General features: G+C 37.9%; 1 protein-coding gene across 1 annotated transcript in view; it reads right to left on the reverse strand.

The window, feature by feature from the left end:
- Nucleotides 1–18,023, reverse strand: part of LOC128579312 (rho GTPase-activating protein 20-like) — a 41,185-nt gene that overhangs the window by 9,801 nt on the left and 13,361 nt on the right. Inside the window, exons 2-3 of the mRNA XM_053581458.1 lie at nt 10,835–11,016; nt 8,877–9,038 (exon numbers count right to left, since the gene is read on the reverse strand). Coding sequence (XP_053437433.1) covers nt 8,877–9,038; nt 10,835–11,005 — 333 coding nt within the window. The 5' untranslated portion in view covers nt 11,006–11,016. The remainder of the gene's footprint in view (nt 1–8,876; nt 9,039–10,834; nt 11,017–18,023) is intronic.

Consider the following 18,023-nt stretch of genomic DNA (forward strand, 5'->3'; position numbering starts at 1 on the left):
AGTTCTCCAAGGAACACCTTAGGACCCTTTGTGAACTTGAGTGATGAGCTTTTAATGTGGGATGCCCCCCTATTCATTCACAGGTGCTTTTGAGCCTTTTCTCTAACAAGTTTAGAAAACAGCCTCAGAGAATCTAGTCAAGATGACTGGTGGAGATGGATGAGACCACCTTGGGAGGGAGAGTTCAGATGCACCTGATGGTTTCTGCTAATCCGCCAGGTCCCCTTGATGAGTCTTCAGGGAATCAAACACAGGGAGGAACTGGCATGCAGGAACAGGCACCTGTACAGGCAGACGTCTAAGACAAGGTAAGATCCATCTGGGATTCCCACAATTTGGTTGGAAGTGGGGGGTCTGATCAACCTCTGAGTCTGTTGAGTGGTGTACGAGTGTGTGTATTGGTTCTGAGCGTATAGAAATGTGAGAGTAAGTGTGGACTAATAGACATAGTTCATGTCAGGCCCTTGTCTGTCTTGTTGTTTTATGTCATTTGTTCAGGGTTCATGGGAAAATTGGTCTCGGCCTGAAACAAACAGTCTTGGAGACATTTGTGAGTGGATTGCAGATCTTTTCATTCAAGGGATCCTTCAAGACTTTGCTCCTTCTGAGATCTCCTTCTTTACCTACTTGCTCTTATGTGTCCTACAACGCTCATCACTTGGTGTGCCTTTGACCTGGCAATCACTGGTCTCTTCATCCGTATTATTGCTATTTCGCTTGGTAGTGCTGCCCCTCCAGAGTAGTCCTCCAAATGGTGTGTGGCTCTGACTACTTGTTTTATCTCTTTGTGGCGACCTTGTTCATACTTCTGTCCCCACCCAGTGTATTTTTCCCAGCTAGTTCTAATTCTTCTGCATCTCCCTAGCTCGTTGATGCCTCATCCTCACCAGACTTTGGGTCCCTCTTTTTTCCATCATCTGGGGAAGAATCTTCCATCATAGCAGTAGCTCTTGACATGAGGTCCTCTCTTTTTCCTAGTCTAGGGAGGTCTCTATTCCAGGAAGTGATGACACTCTTGAACTACATAAAGACCCTGGAGACTTGTCTGTTCCATTCTCCCACTATTCAGAGTTATTACTCAGAGTGTCTTTCCTTCCAGGATTCTCACTCTTAGCATTTGCCCCATTGTGGTACTCTTGGTTCCCATCAGTCAAGAGAAAGGAATTGTGTAGTTTTTATAATATTATTATCCCCTGTTGGCTCCAAAATTTCCATCCTGTTGACTTCTTAGTACATGTATTTTGTCATCCTATCACATTTCCTGTAAGCCTTCATTCTTATGCAGGCAACAGGGTTGTTGCCGGAATGGCAATGATGACTGGTTAGAAATTCAGACATTAAAAGGAGTTCTGATTCCTTTCACTGCCTATAAAGACTAGCCCACTCCTTTTAATTGACACCTGCTATTAAAGGTGCCATTAAAGGACAAGAGTAGGCCACTCAACGTCAAGTGAGAATCTAAGGTATTTCAAAAAACATCAATGTCCTCATGTCACTCTAGTATTATACTTTTATTCTTGTCAGAGAAGTAATAAGAAAAAAAATAGATCGATTCCAAGGCATTCTCTGTTCTATCGTATCTTCCACTAGACATGTGCCTGGATGATTGTGATTCAGGCTTATTGTCATAACACGTAACCACTTGGGGGTTAGGCTATTGAGTTTTCTAATTCCAAACTAATTTGAACTATTGCACCCATTTTAAAAGTCAGATAGAGAAGAGGAAAATTTGTGATTTCAAAATAGGGCAATTCTTTTAAAAACCTCCATAGAGAAAATACTCATGATTGCTCTTGAAGAACAACATTAAATCTTACAACTATCCTTGAATGAAAATAACTTGGAACCATCTTAACTAACTCTGCCACAGTTGGAATAACAACTTAGGAGAGGTTCTGAATTGCAGTCATGAACACCCAGCACATGACTAAACATCTCTTGTCTTTCAAAGCAGAACCTAGGCCTCAGAAGAATTTCACAATTCATTTGAGCTGAGATTTCACAGGACTAAAGATAAATGTCTCCTGAAAAGTCAGATATATCCAAGTTAGCAAATATCAAGCAATTTTTGTCCAATCACACTGGGAAGACTTATACTTCTATTTCAGTAAAACCAGAAGACTATGTTAATTAGTTGCATGTAAGCAGTCCAATTTCTACAGATAATCAAGACATTGAATCCCATCATCACAAAATTGTATTCATGATTTGTGTACAAATGACTTAATGAAAAAAAAAAACATGAGTGAAAAATTAAAAGAATACTTAAGTACCATTTCAAAACAGACTTAAAAATAAGAAAACAGAAGTTTACATAGTTGTGGTGAAAAATATGTCCCTTTTCACAACCACTTAGAGAAAATGGGTGTAAAACGCAGTTGTACAATAAAACTTCAATTACCCAAAATCCATTTAAGCAGATTCTTCAATCATTATGATTCTTTTTTTTTGCCCCTTTAAAAAAAATAATATTCTTGTCATTCAAATCACAATTTAGCACTTAAAATACCATTGTTCTTTGCAATAGCCTCAGCAATTTAGTACATTTTAAGAAGTGTATTTTTATGAAAAACAGTATGCTGAGAAGATAGTTTGAGACAGCCTGATTTTCTTAAAAAAAGAGATGGAAGAAAACCTAATTTCATGAAGAATATTTATAATGCCAATGTACATGCACAGTATGCATATCCTTGGCATATATAATTTGCTTAAAGGACAATGTATGTCTGTATTATATTCCAGGATGGAAGAATAAGTACAAACCCTTTGCAAAACTGAATACATGACAATAAATCAAGTTCTCCATTTTTTTGAGTGACATTTATTTGAAAATGTCTAAATGAGGATTTGTTGAAGAAGAGACATGGCCCATGTATGAAGAAATGTATTTGATCGTAAAGTCATGAAGTAAGATTGTCAAACAAGAGGGCCACTCTGTTGAACTAGAGGTAGGCAAGATTCATTGTCATCATGTTTCCCTGAGATTCAGGCTGAGGGCTGGTCTCTACCACTGGCTCTAGTTGATTCCAATCCTTTGGGAGATGAAGGCCTAAGAAAGTCCTGTAGAAGCTATTTCCAGGGACAGAAGCTGTGCTAAAAGCTGATTTTAGGTCTAGGTTTTCAAAAAATAAATACATGATCAACTTTTAATCTTCTAAAACAAACAAACTTTCAACTCCAAATCCGATATCCAGGTAAACTGAGTTTCATTTATGATGGAGAAAATAAATACTTTAATGACATTCACATGTTGAAGAAATTTGCCATAACCAAACCAGCTCTTCAGGATATTCCCAGCACTATCCTCCATAATGACCAGCCCATTCCTGTACCACAAAAGTAAACTCATTCAGAAACTTTTGATCAAACTCCAACTTCCACAGTGGTGAAAGGATTAAAAATGTCTATTGGACTTTTGAAAAACTCAATACCCAAAATTTTACCAGACTTATCAATATTCTCCATTAATGTGAATGGCTTAAACTGTCCTCTGAAGAGGCAAAGGTTGGCTGACTGAATACAAAAACTCAGGCCAGATATTTTCTGCATACAAGAATCACATCTTACCTTAAAAGATAAATATAGACTCAGGGTGAAATGATGGTCATCCATATTTCAGGCAAATGGTAATCAGAAAAAAGCAGGTGTTGCAATTCTATTAGCAGATACAATAGGCTTTAAACCAACAAATGTAAGGAAGGATAAGAATGGTCACTTCATATTTGTTAAGGGTAATACTCAATATGATGAGATTTCAATTATTAATATTTAAGCAACCAACCAGAATGCGCCTCAACTTATAAGTGAAACACTAACAGACATGAGCAACTTGATTTCCTCCAGCTCTATAACGTTGGAGATTTCAACACTCTTTTGACATTGTTGGATAGTTCCTCCAATAAGAAGCTGAGCAAAGAAATTTTAAAATTAAACCTAACCAACATTTGGATTTAGCAGACATCTACAAATATTTCATCACAACATAGCTGAATACACATACTTCTCATCAGCCCACGGAACATACTCCAAAATTGATCACATCTTAGGTCACAAGTCTAACCTCAGTAAATTTAAAGGAATAGAAATTATTCTTTGCATCTTCTCAGACCACCATGGAATAACAGTTGAACTCAGTAACAGCAGGAATCTGCATATTCATACAAAAACATGGAAGTTAAATAACCTTATGCTGAATGATAGCTGGGTCATAGATGAGATTAAGAAGGATAACCTGAAATTTTTAAAACAAATGACAATGAAGACACAAATTATCAGAACCTCTGGAATGCTGCAAAGGCAGTCCTAAGAGGGAAATTTATAGCACTGCGAGCTTTCCCCAAGAGAGCGAAAAGAGAGGAAGTTAATAACTTAATGAGACATCTCAAATAACTGGAAAAGGAAGAACATTCCAACCCATAACCCAGTAGAAGAAAAGAAATAACCAAAATTAGAGCAGAATTAAATGAAATTGAAAAAAAAAAAAAAGAATTATACAACAGATCAATAAATCAAAAAGTTGTTTTTTTGAAAATGTCAATAAAACAGATAAACCTTTGACTAACCTAACTAGGAAGAAAAGAGTAAAATCTCTAATTTCATTAATCAGAAATGACTAAGAGGAAATAACAGTAGACTCCTCAGAAATTCAAAAAATCCTTAATGAATATTACAAGAAACTTTATTCTCAGAAGTATGAAAATATGAAGCAAATTGAAAAATACTTGGAAGCACCTCACCTTGCACAATTTAGCCAGAATGAAGTGGAAATGTTGAATAGCCCTATATCAAGTTCTGAAATAGCATCAACCATACAACATCTCCCTAAAATGAAAAGCCCGGGACCAGATGGCTTCACATCAAAATTCTACCAAACCTTTAAAGAGGAAGTAGTATCTATATTACTCATCCTGTTCCAAAATATAGAAAAAGAATGAAGACTACCCAACACGTTCTATGAAGCAAACATCACCCTGATCCCCAAGCCAGAAGAAGACCCAACAAGAAAAGAAAATTATAGACCAATATCACTAATAAATATAGATGCAAAAATATTCAACAAGATCCTAACAAACAGAATCCAGCAACACATCTAACAAATTATACATCATGATCAATTTGCTTTTCTCCCAGGGTCTCAAGGATGGTTCAATATATGGAAAACTATAAGTATAATTCAGCACATTAAACAAATTAAAAAAGAAAGAACATATAATTCTCTTAATTGATGCAGAAAAGCTTTAGATAATATCCAGCATTCCTTCATGATCAGAACACTTAAGAAAATTAGAAAGGGGAAAGGGAGGGGAGGGAGGGGGGAGGGAGGGGGAAGGAGGGGCCTTAATGGGATTACACCTGCGGTGCATCTTACAGGGGTATATGTAAATCCTAGTAAATGTGGAATGTAAAGGTCCATTTTCTTAGCAAAATAACTAAGAAAATGCTACAAAAGCTATGTTAACTAATGTGATGAAAATGTGTCAAACGATCTATGAACCAAGTGTATGGTGCCCCATGATCACACTAATGTACACAGCTATGGTTTCATAAAAATAAATAAATAAATAAAAGAAAATTAATATAGCAGGGACATTTCTTAAACTGATAGAGGCCATCTACAGCATACACAGAGCCAATATTGTATTGAATGGAGTTAAATTGGAATCATTTCCACTCAGATCAGGAACCAGACAAGGCTACCCATTGTCTCCATTGCTCTTTAACATTGTAATGGAAGTTTAACCATTGCAATTAAGGAAGAAAAGGCAATCAAGGGTATCCATATAGGATCAGAAGAGATCAAACGTTTTCTCTTTGCAGATGATATGATTGTCTATATGGAAAACTCCAGGATTCTAGTACAAAACACTTAGAAATAATGAAGGAATACAGGAGTGTCTCAGATTACAAAATTAACATTCATAAATCAGTAGCTTTTATATATACGAACAATAGTCAAGATGAAAAAACAGTTAAGTACTCTATTCCATTCACAGTAGTGCCAAAGAAGATGAAATATTTGGGAGTTTATCTAACAAAGGACGTGAAAGATCTCTATAAAGAGAACTATGAAACTCTAAGAAAATAAATAGCCGAAAATGTTAACAAATGGAAAAACATACCAGGCTCCTGGCTGGGAAGAATCAACATTGTTAAAATGTCCATACTACCCAAAGCAATATACAATTTTAATGCAATAACTATTAAAGCTACATTATCATACTTTAAAGACCTTGAAAAAAATAATACTTAATTTTATATGGAATCAGAAAAAAACCTCGAATAGCCAAGACGTTAATCAGAAATAAAAACAAAGCATGAGGACTCATTCTACCGGACCTCAGACTATACTATAAATCGATAGTGATCAAAACAGCATGGAACTGGCACAAAAACAGAGAGTTAAATGTATGGAACAGAATAGAGAACTAAGAGATGAACCCAGCTACTTAGCATTATTTGATCTTTGAAAAGCCAATTAAAAACATTTAGTGGGGAAAAGATTCGCTGTTTAACAAATGGTGCTGGGTGAACTAGCTGGCAGCCTGTAGAAGACTGAAAGTGGACCCACACCTTTCACCATTAACTAAGACAGACTCTCACTGGATTAAAGATTAAAACTTAAGACATGAAACTATAAAAATACTAGAAGAGAGTGCAGGGAAAACTTTTGAAGAAATCTGTCTGGGTGAGTATTTTATGAGGAGGACACCCCGGGCATTTGAAGAAGATACAGAAATACACTACTGGGACCTGATCAAACTAAAAAGCTTCTGCAAAGCCAAGAACACAGTAAGTAAAGCAAGCAGACAGCCCTCAGAATAGGAGAAGATATTTGCTTGTTGTGTTTTCTACAACGGTTTAATAACCAGAATCCACAGTGAACTCAAACGTATAAGCAAGAAAAGAACAAGTGATCCCATCACAGGCCTGGCAAGGGACTTGAAGAGAAACTTCTCTGAAGAAGACAGGCACACGGCCTACAGACATATGAAAAAATGCTTATCATCCTTAATCATCAGAAAAATGCAAATCAAAACTACTTTGAGATATCATCTAACTCCAGTAAGATTATCCCATATCACAAAATCCCAAGACCAGAGATGTGGGCATGGATGTGGAGAAAGGGAACACTTCTGCATTCCTGGTGGGAGTGCAAATTAATACATTCCTTTTGGAAAGATGTTTGGAGAACACTTAGAGATCTAAAAATAGATCTGCCATTCAATCCTATAATTCCTCTACCAGGCATATACCCAGAAGACCAAAAATCACATCATAACAAAGATATCTATACCAGAATGTTTATTGCAGCCCAATTCATAATTGCTAAGTCATGGAAAAAGCCCAAGTGCCCATCGATCCACGAATGGATTAATAAATTGTGGTATATGTACACCATGGAATATTATGCAGCCTTAAAGAAAGATGGAGACTTTACTTCTTTCATGTTTACATGGATGGAGCTGGAACATATTCTTCTTAATAAAGTATCTCAAGAATGGAAGAAAAAGTATCCAATGTACTTAGCCCTACTATGAAACTAATTTATGGCTTTCATATGAAAGCTATAACCCAGTTATAGACTAAGAATATAGGGAAGGGGAAGAGAGTGGGATGGGAAGGGGAGGATTTGTGGAGGGAGGGTGATTGGTGGGATTACACCTATTACAAGGGTACATCTGAAACTTAGTATATGAAGAATATAAATGTCTTAACGCAATAACTAAGAAAATGCCAGGAAGACTATGTTAACCAGTGTCATGAAAACATGTCAAATGGTCTATAAAACCAGTGTATGGTGTCCCATGATCACATTAATGTACACAGCTATGATTTAACAATAAAAAATAAAACTAAATAAAAAATAAACCAAAAAATAAATATATGGCACTTCTGAGATTGTGGGGCAGAATGATTAAGTCCCAACTCTAATTATGAGGTTATAAAGTTTTCACTAATCATGATTGACGCAAAAGAACCGTATAGAATACGAAATGTCATAAAGGTAAAAGAAAACCCAAATGTTCAAATCATTCTGACTCAGCAGTCAAGGGAAAAAGAAACAGGGGAGAAAGTATGAAGAAGATATTTGCATGATAACTATGTACATGAAAGAAATTGTCAGTGATCTCAGCAATTTTTGGCTTGTGTTGGTAGAAGAATATTTCTGTATTAAGGTACAATTCTGTATCTATTTTCAAAAGTTTCACCCAAGGCTGGCGCCTGTGGCTCAGTGAGCTGTGCTCCAGCCCCATATGCCGAGGGTGGCGGGTTCAAACCCAGCCCCGGCCAAACTGCAACAAAAAAATAGCTGGGCGTTGTGGCGTGCGCCTGTAGTCCCAGCTGCTGGGGAGGCTGAGGCAAGAGAATCGGGTAAGCCCAAGAGTTAGAGGTTGCTGTGAGCCGTGTGATGCCACGGCACTCTACCCCAGGGCAGTACAGTGAGACTCTGTCTCTACAAAAAAAAAAAAAGTTTCACCCAAGATTAATTTTGAAATCTTTACCTTCACCAGGAAGAGTATGCGATAGTGGAGACATCATCATAAACAAGGTGTTGGTTTTTGCAACATCTGTGAGTGGGTTTGGATTATTTTAGATTTGAATAAGATTGTGTTTTGTACATGGGGTAGGAGTAGCAGAAGTAAAGATGGGTTATTGTGAGATGAAAATTTAAAAAGCATATTTGATATGTCGTATCATTGGTGGTGGCTTTTAAGGTCTAAGGTTCCTTTATGATAAATTTTTTTTCATACATATTTGATTTTCAGTTTGCTATAGGTCTTTACAGACAAGAATAATTTTCATAAGGTAACAAAGAAAAGAAATATGCTGCTTCAGAGCTACACGGGGGGTGACAAACAGAGGATTTTTCCTACCTTTAGCACACATGCTAAGACATAGGGATTTTCACGCCCAAGATCAATTTCAACTCCTGCATCCAGTTTTTCAATAATGTCTTTGCAGGAGTCACTGTCACCAGGGACCCAGAAGATGCCAGCCGTCAGGGGTCCCTTGGCGTTGAGGAAAAAAAGAACATCCTATGGGGAAGCAAAGAAAAAAAAAAAAGGCACTTCATCTCCATGAACAAGGGGACAGGTACATGCCCTCTTTGGCCCCAGAGTCTGGGATGTGCTAAGATAAAGGCACTGTAGGACTAGATCCAGACAGATGGCTAGAAGGATTAAACTCAATTTCTTTTGAGAGCAGAATGGTAGTTACCAGGGTAAGAGTGGTAGTGAGGTTAGGGGGATTTTTGGTCCAAAGGTACAACATTTTAGTTAGATGGGAACATTAAATTCAGGGGAGCTACTGTCTAGCAAGGAGACCTCAGTTAACAAGAATGTGTTGTATTCTTAAAAATTGCTGACAGTATTTTAAAGGTGTTCTAGTTTTCTTTCCGTCTTCTACTTGTACTGGAGGAAGAGAATGGCTTTGGAGAAAAGCAATCCATGAGATTCAAAACCTAATTATTCTATGTTATGTACTATGGAACCTAGGGTAAAGTTTGGAGGTTCCAGAACATTTCTTATGTAGGGAGGATGATCTGATAATAACTGCCCCTTAAATGTCTTGTGAGAGCCAACGCCTAGTGGCTTGACTAGTGCCCAGCACTCATAGCTGTGCAATGTGGCATGCCATGCCATTCGTGTAGCACAGTGCTCACGGGTCACTCCGTTGTGTTTAGCAGTGATCCACTTCATGTATCCATTGCAGAGAATATAAACTCAGGGGCTTTCATTTCACCCATTTTGTGTTCAAAGTTTAATTTCGAGAGACCGTACTTTTATGGTTAGACACTTGAAATACAAATAAAAATGTCTTCAGTCTTAAGAATAAGATTCAGTAGTCACTGCTCCTAATGTGATAATAGAAGACTTTCACAACCATGAGAGTTCATGAAAGGATTTCTGAGGGATAATGAAACATCTCTGTCTACAGAGTCAACTCATTAACACAAGCAAGTTTATGTGACTCTTTCTTGTGGTCAGTTGACTAGATTATCTTTTCATATTATGTCTTCCTCATGAATTTCCAGTATTTAAATCATATTTTCTTTCTTTTTTTTTTTTTTTGTAGAGACAGAGCCTCACTGTACTGCCCTCGGGTAGAATGCCTTGACATCACACGGCTCACAGCAACCTCTAACTCTTGGGCTTACGCGATTCTCTTGCCTCAGCCTCCCAAGCAGCTGGGACTACAACGACCACAATGCCCAGCAAATTTTTTTTTTGCTGTTGTTGCAGTTCAGCTGGGGCTAGGTTCGAACCTGCCATCCTTGAAATTAGGGGCAGGCGCCCAACTCACTGAGCCACAGGGGCCGCCCTAGATTTTCTTTTTGAAAACAGAGTCTCCCTTTCTCGCCCTCAGTAGAGTATTACAGCTTCATAGTTCTTAGCAACATCAAACTCGTAGGCTGAGGGAATCCTCTTGCCTCAGTTTTTCAATTTTTAGTAAACACAAGCTCTAAGTCTTCCTGAGGCTGGTCTCAAACTCCTTAATCCATCAATCCACCTGCCGAACCCTCCCAGAGTGTTAGGATTACCATTGTAAGCCACGAGGTGTGGCCTCCTACAACATTTACAACAGCTTTTTTTCCATTTATTGGCTGGGGCCGGGTTTGAACCCGCCACTTCGGTATAAGGGCTGGCGCTCTACTCACTGAGCCACAGGCACTGTCCTACATCAGATTTTTATACTCAAAATTATTATTAATACAGATCCTTAGACAAAACTAAGAGTTTTTACACTTTATCCATTTGGGGAAAGATTTCTCTCCCAGAACTCTCGCTTGCCAAATCCCTTTCCATTATTTTACTATGAAAATGAGCCTTACGTAGAGAGGTAAAGGAATATCGCCATAGTCGCAAATGTTCGGCAGGGCAACTCCGAAGAACTTCCCTGGGGCAGGAGAAGAAGATGGTGGTGACACAGGTGAGTTCTCCAGTTCAGTGCCAGAATGACAGCAGCAGGCCCAGTTGATGATACATGTTCTTGTAGATATCATGTGATCCAAATCTAACAATGGAATTGGATATCATTAGCAAAACTAGTTCATCTCACTTTCCCTTAGTACCACAGTTTCCATTTGGAAGTATGTTTGCTACAAAGGCTCAAAGACAGAAAAACTTTCCTAGATCTTTTGTCGTTGACTAGTCAAACTCTCAGGTTACATTACAATCGTGTATAAATGAAAGAAGGCTCATAGAAAACATAATCAAATATTTGGGTTTCCCCTTTATTTCAGAAACATCATCATTCTGTTTACTTGAGTTTTGGTGGTAAATTGTCAAAGGTGAAAGAAAAGTTTTCCTTCCGGCTGAAACAACTTAAAACAAAAAGTGTTGCATATAAACACACATATTTTCCCATTTAAATGAGGACTAAGCATGTGAAAAGGTTTGAATTTGATCATAAATAAATAATGGGAAAAAGAAATTGAGAAGAGAATTTGGGAAGGACAAGATGAAAGGAACAAAGAATTGAAGGAAGAGAAAGACAAAATGAATGGTAAGAGAATAAAGAATAAGAGGAAGAGGAAGGGAAGGAGGAGGTAAGTTATTTCTGCTAAGATGTTCCACACAAAGAGTGTTTTGTTACCTGATGTCCCCCTCTACTATTAAGAACACAGACAGGAAGTTAACGTCCTACAATTTTTTTACTTCCTTTGATACTACAAATACTTTCATGTTTCTTTTCAGTTACCAACATTAAAAAGTATGTTTCAGGAAGCAAGAATGGATGCAAACTTGAGACTTGTCCTTATAAATGAAGTTTTTTATTTCACAGAAAAGGAGACTAATCATGGTGGGAATAAAAGCAAACATAGGAACAAATAAATTTTCGTAAGGGAAGAACCCACTACCAAAGGCATTCAGAGGGACGTGTATCACCACTACCCAGTAGCACACAGAAGCACAATCTTGGAGGCATTTGCATGTGATCTGTATTTGGAATGGACAAGATTTCGACTGATAGATAATCTACCATAGTGTCTTGCATAGATGAAATACTCAAGAAGTTACTATTGAACAAAACTAGGAAAGGAAGTGAAACTTTATTAGAAATATACAGCATAAACAAAATAGGCAGAAGGAAGAAAAGTCAACTGGAAGATATAATTTTGGGATGCCATAATGTAAAAGTGTTTTTGGTATCATCTGTGCCAAATTTTATTTTATCTGAAACCTAGAAGATATGCACAAGATTTGATACATAAAAAGATAGCTCTCTTGAGGTGCCACTTCCTGGAAAAGTGGGTAAGCCCTGCTGCTTCCCCACAACACACAGAAACAGGTAACAAGTGAACGCTCTGGAAAACAAACACAAATCAACTCACTGGAAGGCAGTAAAGTGACCCAGACAACGTAGAACTACAGGTATAAGTTTGACACCTAGACAGGGGGATGTGATATCACTGGACGTATATTACATTTCTAGAGGTTTTAGTCTGAAGGCAGGCCTCAGGGTAGTGAGAGTGAATAAAATGCAGAGAGAGACCTCTTCTCTTGCAGGCTTGAAGATCTAGTGAAGCAAAACAGAGGTACCCACAGCAGCTGCAAAGGGAGGGGGGACCCCAGAAAGAGAACACCTGATACTGAAAAAGACAAACATTGTGAGTACATCCTGCCCAAAGCTCTGGATGACCCTTGAAGCTTGCATTTGTAGAGCGGATTCAAACTAGCCTGCAATTATGGTTCTTGGAACGAAAGTGTGAGGAGCCATATGACGAGGCTGTCCCCAGTCAGGGGTGGGCCCTATTTCGCCAGTAAGAACGAAAGAAAATCAGTCATGAAACTCTGGCTGTGTGACATTCTTCTTTATGACACCAAACAAAGCTACCCAGAGAAGATCTTTAGCTACCACCATTCTCTGATAATGAAACAGTGAAGGAGATGGTCTTTTGGTGCAGGACATAGCCAGCAGTGTCAAATGCTAATCTTAAGAAAGTCTTCTGTATTGTTCAGAATACTTGCTAATGTGTCTTAGCATTTCATATCCTCAGAATAACCTATTTAAATCAAATAGTTTAAAAGCCAAGTAGTGAAAAGATAAACATATTAATGTCATTTTGGTAGATGGTTTTAACATCATTCTGCCAGATCATCTGCACTTCCCTTTCTTGGGTGCAGTAAGTGCATCACCGTATTCATATACTCTGGTGTGTAGCTCTTTGCCTCTGGGGTAAGGAATCCACATAGACTCCTGATTCAGAAACTTGTTTGGGCAATCGACTTACCCTCATTTCTCATTATTAAAATTAATTTTAAAAAGCAATTTTTCAGAGGCTTAATGATAGGATTATTTGAAATACGTCTAAAAAGTACTACTTTGCCCAGGGCATGGGTCACAGCAATCTTTCTTTCAGCTGTCAAGATAGGAATCTTCTCCTCCTCATAAGACGACTTACCCTCAGCATCCATTGGATTTCACAGCCTTCAAGAGGAATGCAGACAGGAAGGAATATCAAAACTGCTAATCTAAAGTGCTTTCCTCCTGCCTTAATATTCCTAAAAGCTACCTTTTCCAAAAGTAGAAAACAAAATCTTCTCAAATATAATAAGGGGTTCCTGTGTCTGCAGCAATGTCAATCTGTGTAAATGTCTGTTTTCATATGTACATTAATGTGTATGTTTGATAGTTGTACTCAGTCTGGTTAGCTCATAGTTAACCTCATTTTGTTCTTTCTACAACTGTTAGAGTTGATCTTCTTTAGCTTTCACAAACTTTTTAGGAAGAATGCTCTGACAACTTCTATGGCAGTGATAGGGTGAATGTTGACAGAAGATAAAGTGGAAATTGAATCCTTTCCTTTATCTTAAATATCTTTGTGGTATACGGTATGTGTTCTGAGAGTTCAGGTTGCCTCTGGGACTGAGAAAAGCATTCAGTAACATTTACTATCTTGCATAGTTTCTAATGCATAGCCTTTCCTTTCTCATTATCAACATTTGATAACAACTTGCTGTTACTATAAACATCATTCAGCTAACTGAATTCATGTGAATCTAGATTCCTTGAATAAATCTGGTAAGATTGAGAGTAGTGTTTGCTCTCATGTTTAAATAAGGCTACTGAATATTAAACAAGGCTTAAAACTTCATGCTTACATGACAATAATCATAAAAATTACAACTTTATTTAGGAAATTTATTCTGGCCATCTAAATCCCCAGAGGAAGAAAATTTCCAATTTTCTCATAATTGGAAAACACGAAAGAGAACCCTGCAATGACAGGGAAAGTAGATCCAAGGAGCAGGTGATTTTATGCTAAAAGACAAATATTAAATGAGGAATCTAACAAAATTCTACAATCCAAGAGAGAAACATGTTCAACTAATGGTCAATTCTTGTAAAATCATATCAGTATTTGGCAATTCCTATGGGTGAAAGATGTTTGCAAGATGAGATTTCAAAAACTCATTACTGATGAGATTATTTGCCATCAATGTTGATGATTAGATCAACATTGAAACGCTATCTCACAAGCATTCACTTCCCATTTGTAGACCCGTGCTATAAAAAGTTGCACAAAATGGTTAATATATTTTAAATTCCATCAAGCAAAGAATTGTGTAAGTATTTAGGTAAAATAGCTTTGATATTTTGTATTGACCTGCAGTTTTACTAGCTAGTTCTACACGGAAAACTTTGCCTACTTTGATTCAAATTGTGTTCTATAAAGCATTCTCTATCCAATGGCTCTATATTAAATAATGTGTAAGTGGCTGTATGGTTTTGCAGTTGCACAGGAGATGTGATCCTCTGGGAGACCTTGGCAACATCGGTCTATAAATATTCCATCCCTGAACCCATTTAGCATCAATCACCTAATGTGTGGTCACTATTATCCTAATTTCCAAGAGAGAGAACTAAAGAGAGGATGCTGTCAATTTAGGAAACCATCAACAAACCTGAGAAAAACTCCTACAGTCCCTGACCCCCAGTTATTAGTCATACTCATTAAAATAAAACTGACAAGGGATCTAAAAAGGTAGTTTTCGACAACATAGGTATTAAGGTAGAGGACTAGGAAAGACTACTCTTTTGAGGCTAGCTATTTTCTTTGTGTGTCTTGTGAGCATATGGCAGGTCTATGAATTTTTTCATTCAATCAGTAAGTCCTTACTTGTATGTGTCAGGCACTGTTCTAGGTATTTGAAATATAGAAGTGAACAAAAAGACCAAAACCTCTGCCTTCTTTGAGCTCACAATTTCATGGATGAAAAACCATAGTATCTCTATAATATCTCATCAAATGACCTAATAATACAAAATGACCCAAGAATGATAGGAAAAAAGCTAATGGTCCAAAAAACCAATATGCCATCAATAAAAAAAGATGGATAGTGCAAATTCAATGAATGTAAATATAGCTGAAGTCCGCAAGATGTGGACGTCCGTGATGGCTGATCTACTGATTTACCCATCGCTTAAGTGAAACATACAGCATGAAGTCAGACCATCAATAGAAAGTGGCAGGTAGCTGGGTGTTTGGAAAGCACCTGTGTTCCCAGCTACTCAAGAGGCTGGGGCAAGAGAAACACCTAAGCCCAAGAGCTGGAGGTTGATGTGAGCTGTGATGCTACCACACTCTACCAAGGGTGAAAAAGTGAAAGTCTGTCTGTAAAAAAGAAAGAAAGAAAGAGGCAGGAGTTGGATGTGCATGTGTGAGGGGATGTGTATAATGAAGTCGATTCAAGTAGTCGGTAACTGCCTCAGAGAAATCAAACTAAGAATACCCAGTGGAGTGTTCAACTAAAATTGGCCTTTAGTGACACCAAGCTACCCTGATATTGTATAATTTCTTCTAGCGGTGCTTAGACTTTAACCAGACATAGCATGTTTCCAGGAAATAATTAGGAAAGCAAGTCAAGAAAATACAGGTTATCTGGAAGACATAGAGTCTCATGATAATATTAGAACTCAAGTTGGCTAAGTAGGGAATGAAAGATGGGAGAGGCTCACTCAGTAATTCAAGGGGCCACCTGGCCCTTGTGATTTATGAAAGAAGAGACTGGTTGAAGAGGACAGATGTCTTTCTACATCTTCCCCAAAACATCTACATTTGTACTTCATACAAGTGAGAAATAAATAACTGCTCTGTTAGATAAAATAAACAATATGAGGGAACTAATGGGTGTAGAAAATGGTAGAGCTCAGTAGGTTGAAAAGGAGGCAGAAGGAATCCAGTCTTTCCATAAGGAATAAGTCAGGGAATGACATCTGGGTGAAGAGAAGAGAGGGCACTTACAATGCTCTTTGTCCAATAAAATGTTAAAAACTTGGGGGAGGGAACAGGAAATTAGTTTCACATTGCTGTTGCAAGTATTTCAGAAACTATAAATAATGTAGCCCAATAATAAAATCATAAATTAAACAATTTAAATGTGCTAGAGGAGGTACTGTTTAAAAGGCCTCTGGTGTATATTCCCACTTAAAGCAAGAAAAGCCTTTATAATGACTTCTGATATAATCTGTTTTCTCTAAATGTGGATAGCATATAGCTTTTTATTAAAGTACGGTTATTCTACGATAAGGTTAACTCACTGTGAGAAATGTTTTTGTTAATGCCACATACTTTGGATATTAGAGAGATAAAGAACTTCTGAATTTCACCTGAAGCCCAGTTGATGATTGTAATCTGTCACATGGCAGGTAGTGCTTCATGCCTTGTGTTTAAACTTCATATTCCTTGAACCTGAGTTTGCTCATTTGTAAAATGCAATGTCACTGTTCACTGGATAGCCTAGTTACTTCAAACCGACAAAGGACTGCAGAAATTCAGCATCGATATTCTACCCTCCCACTCATATGTTTCTGTTACTACTTTCTTCTGTTTCTGATAGAATCTTACTTCTGACTGAAGTTTTATGGCTCATATATAGACTAGGATAAATTAGGATGTTGGTATGTTGACTATCACTTTTAGCATTCTCAACTTTGGATGATGTACATTGGCATCCCTACTAGATTATTAGGCTTAGAAGAGACTTCTGTGGAAGACTCATCTTAGCCTCCACGTAATTATCAGTACCAGGGGCCAGGTTGGGCATTACAATCTTCTAGTACCCATCACTGACAGCCTTCTGTGAGAACATGACCACTTGGGGGAACACACAGTAGGTGTGTATCACGGTACAAGTAGGCATAGAAGCACTGCAGAATTTACTTAGTGCCTTGGACTCTGCAGTAGGCACGAGGGAAAGGGAACAGAACGGTGAAGAAAGAAGGGAAAGATCATATTGCCATGAACTCCTCGTTGTAAGCCAGGCATGCCTATTGCAGATGTGTAAAACTGTCCTGTGCTTAAACTTCATCTTTCCTTTAAAAACTATAGTATATTTGAAAGAAAAATGTACCTGATGTGATCTAAGGAGATGTCTGAGTCTTTGTCTTTGTACTAAATATGTGTTGCAAAATGACCTGATTGATTTAGGCTTGAACTGGCTTGATTTAGGCTTTCGTCTTACTGCTTCCTGAAAGAGGACTCTATGAAAGAAGAGGAGCAACTCACCTTGGTGTTCCTGGGCTGTAGCCTGACATTTTGGCTTGAGGCTGAAACGGCACTGTATTTCTGGAGGGAGCTCTTCCATAAGGGAGAGCTCTTGGAAGGTCAAAGTGCTGGTCGTGCCCTTTGGTCCTGTTCTCATGAGTTCACTGTCTCGAAGGTAACAAATCAGTATCCCGTATGGGTATTCGTGTCCTACACAGAAAAATCTAAATGTACATTTCAGACTGACTGGTGCTGTCACCAGGTGTGCTACAAACAGAACATACTGCCCTTACTCCTGGAACTTTTGTTTGAAAGTACCCTTTTGTTGACTAAATGATCATTTGCATGCTTGCAGTTAGAGATGCCTGCATAAGGCTGGTGGTCCTTGCATAGTAGTTTGAAGAGCAATTAGGGAGGAATTAGTACCTTAAGGCTACCTTGTTTGGAATAAATATGGAGATGATTTTGGGAGTTGCATAATGTTGAGCCTTCCTGTGTTTGGATCTGAAAACATTGAAAGGTATTCTTG

The sequence above is a fragment of the Nycticebus coucang genome, unplaced genomic scaffold (genome assembly GCF_027406575.1).
Source record: "Nycticebus coucang isolate mNycCou1 unplaced genomic scaffold, mNycCou1.pri scaffold_44, whole genome shotgun sequence".
Taxonomy (NCBI): Eukaryota; Metazoa; Chordata; class Mammalia; order Primates; family Lorisidae; genus Nycticebus; species Nycticebus coucang.